General features: G+C 35.3%; 2 protein-coding genes across 2 annotated transcripts; one reads left to right on the top strand and one right to left on the bottom strand.

The window, feature by feature from the left end:
* The first annotated feature begins 1,619 nt into the window (after positions 1 to 1,619).
* LOC125859750 (cinnamoyl-CoA reductase-like SNL6) lies at positions 1,620 to 4,499 on the top strand. The gene is made up of 5 exons (XM_049539562.1): positions 1,620 to 2,025; positions 2,837 to 3,012; positions 3,277 to 3,495; positions 3,617 to 3,954; positions 4,039 to 4,499. Exons 1-5 carry the CDS (start codon positions 1,872 to 1,874, stop codon positions 4,136 to 4,138), a joined length of 987 nt encoding a protein of 328 aa, XP_049395519.1. The 5' UTR covers positions 1,620 to 1,871; the 3' UTR covers positions 4,139 to 4,499.
* Positions 4,500 to 4,836: 337 nt separating this feature from the next.
* LOC125859751 (uncharacterized) lies at positions 4,837 to 11,858 on the bottom strand. Its single transcript, XM_049539563.1, has 7 exons — positions 11,588 to 11,858; positions 11,398 to 11,499; positions 10,462 to 10,570; positions 8,380 to 8,495; positions 6,146 to 6,331; positions 5,480 to 5,622; positions 4,837 to 5,343 (listed from the first exon to the last, which is right to left on the bottom strand). The coding sequence occupies exons 1-7, from the start codon at positions 11,707 to 11,709 to the stop codon at positions 5,162 to 5,164; spliced, it is 960 nt and encodes a 319-aa protein (XP_049395520.1). The 5' UTR covers positions 11,710 to 11,858; the 3' UTR covers positions 4,837 to 5,161.
* Positions 11,859 to 12,522: the final 664 nt, after the last annotated feature.

Here is a 12,522-nt window from a genome sequence, read left to right as displayed (position 1 = left end):
TCATTAAAGAGCTATTTATTTTTCAAGACATTTGAATAAGGATAAGTTTAATTAATAAAAACACCTTTTATTTTTTTGGAATGAGAATTTTCTTAAGATATGTATTTAAGCTAAAAATACCACTTATTACTCCCTCCGTCCCTTTTTACTACTAAGGATAACTCACATTTATTCCAACAATAGCCAAGTTCATGTTTTAAAAGCAACTCTCTCCATCCATCTCACTTATCGAGAAATGAACTAAATAATTACTCCCGCTATTTAATAATAGTTGTTCATAATATTATTTTGGGATGTTCAATACTCTCTCTGTTCCTAATTACTTGTCCCATTTCTTTTTTTAGTTGTCCTTAATTACTTATCAATTTTGACAAATCAAGAAAGAACAATTTTTTTTACTTATTATACCCACAATTAATTACTATGAAAAATGTAGAACTTCTTGAAAATATTAAGTTTTTAATTCACCCACTTCATAATTATTAGGGGTAAAATGACAAACTCACAATGTCAATTATTGATTTCTTAATAGGTGTGTCAATTTGACAAGCAATTAGGGACAGAGGGAGTAATATTTGTCCACTTTATGAAATCAATAGATAATTTTATTAATTCCTAATTTACCCTTATCATTCATTATAGTCATTTCTCTAGTACATTTTTCAAGATATTGTGTTCATTATATTCAAAGAGTGATATAGTAAAATTACCTTTTTATTTGTAGTTTTTAAAAAAATATGCAAAATGAATAGTGGACAAGTATTGTTGGACCGAAGGAGTATATTGTACTTAATAATAAAGATAAAATATATGTAAAAGGATAAAGTATTTCTTTTTTATTTTTCTAATTGAACAAAGAGAGTATTTACTACACTTTTTTTTGTTTGTTAATGATCATGATGTTCGAGTCAATTTTCACACACATCGACTAATTCCACAAGATACCAAGTAACTTTGTTCACCAAACCTACCAGCAATACCAAATAACTCTGTGTCTTTATCCACCATAAAAAAAAAATGAAAAGAATCACCTAATGTCTTGTATTTACTACTCTACATTCAAGACTCAAGAGCCTTCTAAAACTCCCCAAGGCAATGCCAGCTGTTTTGAGAACAATAAATAGTGCCACAAAATTAAATAGGGCAGGCAACAATACTCAACTAACTTTCCATAGAAAGCTGGTATGTTCGTTTTGACTATAATTTGTGCCTATCACATTTATAGTTTTGCGTGTGAACAGCAAGGACTTCATTTTTCAAAAGAAATTCAGCATTGGGTGAAGCAATTTTCATCCACAAATATAGTAAAAGGACCCCATTTTGTTCCCCATTTCTCTGTGTATCTTTCTGTTTTCTGCTCATTGACAGTTAGCTAACCTATAAAAACATGTTCAACAATTGCCCCACAAAAGTGAAACCATTTAATGCAAATTTATTAATGGTTTAGGAGTCTGATTAAATTTGAATTCGTGTTGACAAGTTGCACATTAAGGATAAAACACTCTCTAATAAAGGCGATTCTGTAACTAGGGAGACCAGTGTTAAAAGGATGAAAAAATACTTATCACTGTATTACGACATTTGTTGGTTATCAAAGACTGTTTGGTATATAGGCTGTATCTAACAAAAAACTTGTACAGTATTTGTTTGCCAACCATCTACTTAACCACACACTCTTTTAATGTTGTCCTTCCTACTTTTCTTCTTTAAATATCATCACTTTTTCTTTATTATCATACTTGCATACCTTGTGTTTGTTATTTTGCCTAGCTGAACTTGAACTACTACTCCCATTTTTTTCCCCAAAGCAGCAAAAGGGGTTGCTCAAATTCTTTTTTTTTTTAGTTGATTAATTCTTTTGTTAGGTAGTCATGACAATTGCAGCAGACTTTTATGATGAGCAGGATTCAGTGTTTTGTTCAAAGAGAGTTTGTGTTATGGATGCTGCTGGTCAGCTGGGATCTGCAATTGTCCATCAGCTCTTGCTCAGAGGTTATACAGTCCACGCCGCTTTTCAAAACCATGGTTCGTCTCCAGACCCCATTTGTGGAATTACACTGTTATGTTATTGTTGTTGTTGTTGTTGTATGTATGACTTAATCTGTTATAGCAAAGACTCTGACTTTTCGTGTTATTATATCAAATTTACTATGAAGACATGGGAAATAGGGCAATGGGGTTCAGTTAAAACACCCTCATAAAACAATCTCATGACCTATGTTGTTTGGACCCTTCAAAATTGTTGCCACACTCGTATCGGATCCTAAAAAAGATAACCTTTTTTTTGGAGGATCTGACATCAGTTAGAACAACATAGTTAATGACTATTGAATTAGTTGTTTTTATTGGTGGAGTTGAAACAACTGTGATTTTTTGCTCATACTTGGTCTACCACATATTATTTTAAAGTTTGAAAAGACTATAAATTAAAGTAGAATAGGATACCACACAAAAAGGGTGTAGCCTTTTTCTAATTTAAGTTGATACCTTACTTTTTTTATTATTATTTATGGGATGAGCTGTGGATGGAGAGGTAGACACTCTAGACCCCACTTTATGGGTTCCGCTTGGTACTTTTTGTTGCTGTGTGATTGGTGAGAGAAACATAAACAAAGAAAAGACTGTCGAAGTAGTTGAGGCTGGAGAGCAAACTATTTTCTTGGTCAATTTTTGTATTATCATTGTTATTGATTCATAATTGTATACTGATGATATCACTAACTGTAACATTTCTAATCTTTCTTTTTATAAACCTGTCAAGACCATCTGACTTATTGAAAGTTTATAAACTGAATCTTGAAATTAGAAATCTGACCCCGAAATCTTGATGGAACAGATGAAATGCAATGTTTTAAGAGGAAATATGGTTGTGGCAATGATGACAGCAAAAGCAAGAAGTTGATATGTTTCCATGCTGACCCCTTGGATTATCATAGCATAGTAGATGCTCTCAAAGGCTGTTGTGGTCTGTTTTACTCATTCGAGACCCCCTCTGACTATCCGACCTACGACGTGAGTTATCCCACAATCTACTCGATTGCCTTATATCATAATTGGAATAAAGTAAAATAGAACATGAACCTGTAAGATCCTAAGCAGTATGAGGAGTCAGGGCTCTGATCACATACTTGTGAAGAATGAGCCGGCCCTCATAGGCAGTGGCTTGTTTCCTGCACCTTGGTTCTGGCTTCTCATTTTCATGTGTGGAACTTTCAAAATGAGGTTCTATACATTGAGAGCTCATCCAATTAACTAGATCATTGGGTTATGTTGCAGGAATTGATGGGAGAAATGGAAGTCAGAGCAGCTCACAATGTGATGGAAGCCTGTGCACAAACAGACACCTTAAACAAGGTTGTTTTTACATCATCTGCAACAGCTGTGTTATGGGGTACAAGGAAGAGGGACCAACATAACTCTCCTGTGGCTTCCCATTCTCATTCCTATGTCGATGAAAGAGATTGGACTGACATCAACTTTTGCAAAAAGTACAAGGTAATTTACCTACTTAATCCTCCACAATTTGGCACTTTTGATGTTTACCAAACGCATTGATAAAGTTAAAAAGTATTGCTTACTAGATACTTTCAAAGTCTAACATGAATTGGCATGACAGTTATGGCACGGCCTATCAAAGACACAAGCGGAGAAAACAGCATGGGCATTGGCAATGGACAGAGAAGTGAACATGGTGTCTATAAATGGAGGGTTGTTAATTCATCCAGACCTCAATATAAGAGAACCTTACTTGAAGGGAGCTGCAGAAATGTATGAAGATGGTGTGTTTGTTGCAGTGGACCTCAAGTTCTTGGTAGATGCCCATATGTGTGTGTTTGAGGATGTTTCCTCTTACGGACGATACTTATGCTTCAACAGAGTCATAAACACCACTAAAGATGCTACCACACTAGCCAATATGCTTCTGCCTCCTTCAGCGTCATCAGAAACACAAAGGTAAATTCTATTTTCTTCTTCATTCATAGTAACCACCCTCGATCTTGTTCAACTTTGGACTTACCATTTATGTGTTAACTGCAGTTTGGAGGACGATACTGTATATGAGCAAAGGATTAGCAACAAGAAACTGAACAAACTGATGCTAGGATTTGATACTGGATTGGAAGTCCAAGTGAATTGATGCCATCACTGTGTATAAAGCATGGCTCGTACAGAACTAATCGAAGAACATTGTTTTGTTTCAAAGAGAAGAGAGTAGAGCCCCGTCAAATTTTAGATAGATTCTGGAGATTGAAGACCTCATCATTAAGTTTATTACAAATTCTTTGTTTCTTTTGTTGAAGAAATCTGTTACAAATTTCACTTACAAGAAAGTTGCATATAAAGAAAGCATAACAGAAATGTCAAATGACCAAACAAAAACATTTTGCATAGAGCCAAGCTTTGATATATGTAACAATACCTTATTGTACCTTTTTTCCACTTGCAAATTACTACAGAATGAAATCAACTGAGAATGGATTTTTTTTATAATCTGGCCACACTTGATATGTTTTTTTTATAACAATACTTCGATATAACAACCAAAAAATATCGAATCAAACAGCGTTATTAGAGAGGTCTGATGACTGATTATATAAGCAAATAATTTATAATATGATCCACCCCCTTGCCCAGTATATTAACTAAACTCAAAAGGCTAAATATGCCTTTTTCGCCCTTCTCCTAAACTTTTAGGAAATACAAGATTAAAATTGAAAATAAGAGTTCATATCGATTTATCATGCTTAAACCAAACATATGGTATTTATTTATATCCATATATCCCATATTCAGTCCAACGAATCAAACATCTACTAATAAAAAATAATCCCATAATTCTTCAGTTCATATTGTAAATTCTAATAACTTGGGCCTCAACCAAACGACCCTTTAAAACATTACCGGTAATTTGCTCTATCATACCAGAATTTTGTTACATTATACCATCCTCCTCCTATGTTTACTATTCACTACTAATGGAGCCCTTTCTCCATTTTACATTTTGACCCAGAATTGCTACACTTGATAGGATATACACAACAAAATAGTTACATACATCAACTTAGAACTTCTGAAGGAAAAACGAGGTTCAGAATCAAAACAAATTTATTAAAACACTCCATCGCAATGATCACTGCCCATATGACTTTCCACGGACATGTCAGGCACTTAATGACATGGAAATAACTGAGGATAACTTGTATTTGCGTACTTTGGTTGAACCTTTTGGTTGAATTTTGATCTCAGTCCTGGAATGGACAGTGACTTCTGTCCAGTCAGAAGCTGAAGCGCCTTCACCACGATAATCTCGAAGACAGTAGAGTACTTCCAGCTTGGAAGGAGCTGCAACTCCCAAAGTAACAAAAGATCTCTTAGATTCAAGGAAAATAAGAACATAGTATACGGTAGACATGTATAACCACCAATCACAAGGTTATGTTCAAGTACAATAAGGTAAATGCATTATTATTTTCCTTACCTACACCAAACATGCTTGTTTTCTGGATTTTCACTGTACTAACTTTTGATCTCCTGATGTTTCCCAATGCCCGAATATCTTCATTGTCCCCTTTGAACTCGAGAAACTCTCCAAGGACAAATTTATTACCTTTGAGCTCTAACCTGTATGTATCAGAATAATTTGAGTAAAATTTCTGAGTTGGTAATGCTTTCATATAAACTGCAACTCTGCAAGGATATGTGCAAATTTCTTCCATGAGATAAGATGGAATGTCTATTAACTCATGAACATCTGCATTATTGTTTTTCCAGAAATAGCTTTGATCTCCTTGATACTCTCTCGCTCCGCCTCGCCCACCCCGGTCCAAAAAAAGAAGAAGAAGAAACACACACATACACGCACTCTTCAATCAAACACTTCCCTCGGGAATGGTGGGCTTTATTAGCCAACATTCTCTTGTTTGATGTTATTCTTCCCTGTTTCTTCAAGATCTTACACTGCAACTAAATTAGTAACAGACCAAAACACTTTCTTGTAGGTCCCTAACTTTAACTACATGAATTTTTGACATTCTAGCAGGAGGTCAACATTCTTGGTCAAAACGAACAAACCCACTGTTTCTACTTAGTTCAAGAAAAATTTAGTGTCATAACACAACATAAAGATGAATGCAATGCAACAGACCTGTCCCACATTGGAGCTGTGCTGAGTACAAGATTAAGCTTCTCACGTATTGATTCCTGTACGTCCTTCTTCCCACCATGAAATGCACCTTTAATCCAACCAGAAAGCATGTTTGATTCGGGTTTTAGTTGTATCCATTGGTCATATGTTATGACCTCAGAGGGAAAAGAGTCTGAGTCAATGGTACTGCAACAAAGAAGTAATTAGCAATATTCACAAGATGCAAGTTTAATGATCACAAGAGAAACATAATACTGGAATAACATAAAAGATGTCATTCAAAAGTTAATCCAAACAGTTTATAGTTTTTTTGATAATGAATCTCAACAATTTATATTTATTGTTTATTTTGTTTACATGAGTAATCTCCATCGAGTGTTTATGTTTATTTTGAATTGTTTGCATATTTTGTTTAATTTTCTAGAGTTCTATTAGTTCAGATTGAAGAGTGCCGTCTTTAATAAACTCTCATAAGGCTTTATCTTATCAAGATTTATGCAACTCAATTTTTTTAAGAGTAGATAACTATATTCTACGGTCAAGACTCCTATTTGAATGACTTCACCAGTTTAACCTACGAAATAGAAGGGAGTACAAGAACCCCATATATTTTCTTGTTATAAACGTAAGAGCAACCAATCGTCTATGATAACAGATATCTCATAGTTGCTCAAAAATCCAGAAAGAAAATAATATCCCTTCAATTGCATAGAAGTGCTTTCTATCCCTTCAAAAGCTCGTCGGTTTCTTTCTTGCCAAATAGTCATAAAATATCAATGGAAGGAGTCCATGCTCTAGCTCTCATGGTTGATAACTTCTATCGTTCAAAGTAAACATATTCCTTGTATATTCCTTGTGGCCCTTTTCTTGCTTCATGTTGGAATTTTTAAATTTTGATATCACAAGATACTTTTATTTCCGAGTAACAAGTAAAAGGAAAGTTATAACATGCAAACTAATATGTTACCATTATTAAACTACTACAGAGAACTATTTTTTCTTTCGACTTCAGGAAGAGTGTTTTTAATTCTTTTGTGATTATTTAAATACCGAAAGGATTTCTAGAGAACAGAAAAGTATTTTGTACTCTTTACTTAACATGTGAACAATACTTTTATTGAGGTTTATTCTAATAGTTAAATTTTTTTCCTGAATCGAGTGACTTACGCCCAAATGCCTCAATGTATGTTTTCACTCTGCAGGGATCAGATCGAATTGCCACATCACTCGCATCGGATGGGTCCATTCTCTCAGCGAGTTACTTACTTTATAACATGATATCCCTAAAGATGTTCTGAAGCTCATCAAGCTATTCAATATTACACTAAGGTGTGAAAAAATGAATGGACAAACAGTATCATGATTACAGCACACAACAAAGGATAATATTCAAAGTTGTCAGGGCTATAAAATTTATGAGCCACACACCTAAACTTTTGAGGAAAAAATCTATAGACGTAGACTTGAGAGCACTACAAGGGTGATTGAGAACCCATTTGAATTTTTACTATGAATATACAATAAAGGTTCTAATTTTGCTAAGTAGATCATCAAAATTTATAGGATATACAGGAAGTATCTAGACACAAATAGAGCATCAAACAAATCCTTAGCAGGTGTAGGAGAAAAAAGGAATTCATATCGAATATAAATACATTGTAGAGGATAAGAATGCCGGGCAAAGGAGCCATCACAAATGTGAAAATAGAGATAGCAGTTATTGAAGTAGTAGTTTAGCCTCTGGACTCTCTCTCTCTCTCTCTCTCTCTCTCTCTCTCTGTAGGTTCAAACACTAAGATTGCTTGAAAAGGGGAGTCAAATTATCTCATGTTCTACCATGTAACGCTCTTCAATGGAATTTTAGCCTAAGCTGGTCGGTACCAAGAAGGCTAGTAATGTACCTCTCTCTGTCTTGCCTAAGCCCCTCAAACGCCTTCTCTATCTATCATTAGAAATAGGGAGGTGGCCTACCTCACTAAACTATCGATCGCAAAGCTATCGCCTGGTTAACCAACCATAATATTTAGCTATGGAGTTGGGATGGATCTTTAATGCCTTAAGCAGCTAGGAACAACTAATTGCTTTCAGTTCAACTTAAAAAACTCACATCTCAAAAGTTCCATTGGGGAAAAAATGCTCCTCAAGCTACAAATAACTTGAAGAATTAATGTCCAATACATGCTTAATCTCAACATTTCTATGATGTATAACCAGCAGATGATGAAAATGCATACCGGAAATTGGGGTTTGAACATATGACTTTGCAAGACAAATATCCTTCCGGAAGAGTGATGCCCCTTTGTTCAAGGTAGGATTCAAGAATAGGAACTAACTGTTTTGCTTCTGCTACCTGAAATATAGAAAGTTATAATAACAATGCACAAGACTAAAATCTTGATATCATCAGAAGAAAAGCAAATTCCACTAATCAATGATAAATGATAGAAGATGACAAGTTGTTTGATAAGGTGAAAACGACCCCAACTTGTTTGGTATTGAGGCATAGTTAAGCATAAGGTGGCATCTGAATGGAATTATTCTCAATTGAACAATGCTGTAACTGTGGTCTCCGGGCGTAGCTTGCATGTACCTCGACTATTCCACTTGTACCTGCTACCTCCACTAGCACATGTACCAGGTAACTCCATCCACCCAGGCCTAAGCAAATGGGAAGTATTTACTGCCTCCATTGGAACTAGGATACCTCATGATTCTCATCTCACTTCATTGACCACTAGGCCACATCCTTGGGTGCAATCTCTAACCCAATCTCGAAATAGATTCTTCCTACAGAGGGACTGTTAAAGCCCACTACACAAGGTGGAGTGCTCCTATTTTATGCTCCAGGAAAACTATACTACACTGACATATACTTCAAAGCATATATATCGACCCTGTCAGGAGGCATTCTTAGCTCAATTGACCAACAGACCAGAGTTGATCATATAAATTTTTTATATAACCGACAAATCCCAGGTGGGTCAGTTGGCCCAACCCAGTTGGTACACATGTTTGTAATGGGAGAAATGGTTTTCTAACCCTTATTTTTTTATTTTTATGTCATTTTTACAAGAGATCTTCATTTTTAAACCTAAGAAATTTAAAAATGGCATTTTCTTCTCAATTTGTAAAAGGGCAGGAGATCTCATTTCCTCATTTGTAACTGAGCGAGTATGAACTAACCCCTCAAGCTGATCCCACTTAAGTACCAACTTTGTGCCAATGGCAAGATACGATCTGGTGCTCTACTCATAATTCACACATACCATGTCATGACCTTACCATTGAACCAAAGCCCTGAATGCAGGAATTGTTCATATAATTTTGAAGGGCACATCAGATTTCTAGAGATGGTTATCTTTGCTGAAATTACTCAATGCCAACCTACCTTTTGATGGAGTAGATCTACCTAAATTGTCAAGCTTCAATAAGAAATAAAGTCACTAATTTGCACTTCAATCCAACCCAAAATCATCCTTGGTGACAGAGTGGTTTCACAAGTTTGGAGGGGATTTATAAGGGACAACAGAATCAGAAGAACATTCCTTCCAGACTTAAGCAAGTAGCATCAATCCTTCCGGGGAGAGTGGATCTACAGTAATGAAAATTCTCCATGTAGAAAAGAAACAACTGGATCTAGTTAGTCCTTTACCTTAAAGTCCTTGCGCATAAACTCAAGGTGAATGGTGGACATAGCATCATCCCTTCTTGGGAAGACCATCACTGAAGGAATCCTAGACAGCTCATGTCAATATTACTAGTAAAAACTAAAAAAGGTAATACTGGCATGTACAGAAGACCTAAAGAGAATGATCTCCCAAATGGGGGATCATAGGTTCAAAACCCCTACATGCTCTCTCGATCGACCTCATTGCACAGGGCTTGCCTAGTGCCATTTACCTCTTCATATTGATTTGCAGGGGCAGGGCTTACCCTGTGTGCACCCGAAGGATAGAGGTTGCGGATTCCCTTGTCAACCGAAAAAAAAAAGAGAAACCTAAAGAGAATTATTATTGCATGGGCATAATCAGAAAAGGTTCATAATTGAGTGGCACCTAGCCATATTCACTTCGGAAATTCTTGCAAAAAGAACATGGCGGAGTTAGCATTCTAAGCAGTCGTGCAAGTAGCAAGAATTTCACAGAAACTATGAGATTTAAGGCAATGTTTGACCAGAAAATCATAGAAAAAACCATGATAGACAGATAGAGAATTAAGTTTTTCCATGTCAAGTAATCAATCAAGTATCAAGTTGTTTTAGCAACATCAGATCCAGTAACACCTAAAAAAGCAATAAGGACAGATTTGCAACTAACAGGATTGGGGAGACGCTCCGTCTTATGGCTTCCAGTACAAACCCATCTCCCGTCCTTATCAACAGATATAAACCCTGCTACATTCTTTACACAAACTATCATTGCTTCCCTGAAGAAAAAAAGAGACTAATTTATGCACTGGTTTTGTTCCCATCTAATCGAAGGAAACAAAATTCTTTAAATCACAGATATAGTTAAAACAGAAAAATATATCCTTATGCCACCTTATACAATGAAATGATATTGAACAAACAAACACAGAAGTTTGTGCTTTAGAATCATTTAAAGGGAGGAGGTGTAGAACAGACGCTTTATCATGAAGGAAAGGTGTTAGCCCAAGGCATGGGGCATAAACCCCGTGTATCTTATTTTTAAACATAAAAGTATTCAATAGTTAATTAACTTAATTTTCTTTATAGAAATGCATTAAAATTTTATAAATTCAAACGCAAAGATGTCACAAAATTGATTTTAACTGTCTAGGTACAACATATATGTACAACTACTCTTCAGCACTAAACAAGGTGGGGTCGGTTATATGAATAATAACATTTTAATAGAGCAAACACTCCCCTAAAGAAGAAAATATCACATAAGTTAGAGTCATACAGCTCAGAATGAACAATCAGAGCTTAAAGCATAACTGAGTGTACTTGGGGCTTATGAGGCCAACTGTCCAAATCGTACAACCACACTCCCGTGTGTTAGCCCCATGATTGTCTTGAGACGATTAAAGGCTGAGGGAACTCCAGTAAGATCCCAACCTAACCTTTATTGCTTGAGAATGCTCAAAGTTCTACTCAGAGGTAAAGTCCAAAATTATGACAACAACCAAGGAATTAGGTAAAGTTTCTATGAGCAAATAACTAGCACAGATACACCTTATTCAATTAAGCATACATGTAATTAATTGTGATGTGAGTTCAAGAGACGCACCTTCTAGTGACGAGAACTACATCAATACTCTGTCGAGAACCAGAGTCCTGGTCAGGAATTTGAAGCCCAACATGAGCCTTACCATCATAAAGCTTCTCAAGCCTAAATTAACACAAAACGATCATACGATCAAAAATTCAAAATCATCAATCAATAGATTGAAAATAGAAGCTCAAAAAGAGTGTAATACCTTTCGGCAACAGTAAATAGAGCATTGAAATCGGAGGATCCAACATCGATTACATCGTCATCGTAAAAGAAGTACTTAAGTACTACAACAACGGCGATGAAACAAAACAGCTCCACCACCATGCTGTCTCTCTGTCACCGTCACCGTCACCGATTCCGATTATGATAACTCCGGCCTCCGTTAACGAATCGCTCTTTGGTTCGTAGAGAAGAGTTCGTTCGAGGAGAAAATGAAAATAGAGAGTATACAGTTAAGATCCTTTACCTGCGACGCGGGTCACTGGTTTAGCGGTTTATGCATTGGCTTGGAGCTCCGAGAAATTTCGCGCTATTTTCTTTTCCCTTAATCACCAAGTTAAAGATCAGCCCAATGCAAAACTTAGGGGTAGTTTGGTTGCGAAAAAAGCGGGTGATTGGCCATATTTCATCGTGAAATTTGAAACGAATAAATAAATAAATTGTCTTTTGAAAGTGAAAAATGATGTTTGAAAATTGGTCACGAATATAAATTGGAGTTATTTTTTTACTTTTTGTGAGTAATTTGGAGTGAACTGAAAAAGATGAAAATACATTTTTGTTGTTTTTCAATTCTTGAAAAGTGTGAAATTTTAAGTTGAATTCCAAAATTTTGTGATCAAACGTATTTTTTCAAAGTTCAACTAAAAAAAAATGAAAAAAATTCCATGGTCAAAATGTCTTCTAATAATTCTAGATAAGTAATTATTTTTTTCGTATTTGATTTAAAAAATTATTTTAGTATAAACAATTATCAGGTTACTTATTCATAAATGTATTATATTTTTATACCGTATAAAATACATAACTTTGAAATTATAAATTTCTATAGTCATGAGCTAGTTACGTTGATTATAAGATTGATATTTAACCATCTGGGAATTGTTTGGTTATGAAATATATGAGGTTAATGATTCCGTA

Source organism: Solanum stenotomum, chromosome 3 (assembly GCF_019186545.1).
Source record: "Solanum stenotomum isolate F172 chromosome 3, ASM1918654v1, whole genome shotgun sequence".
Lineage (NCBI taxonomy): Eukaryota > Viridiplantae > Streptophyta > Magnoliopsida > Solanales > Solanaceae > Solanum > Solanum stenotomum.
This window is presented reverse-complemented; position numbering and strand designations above follow the sequence as displayed.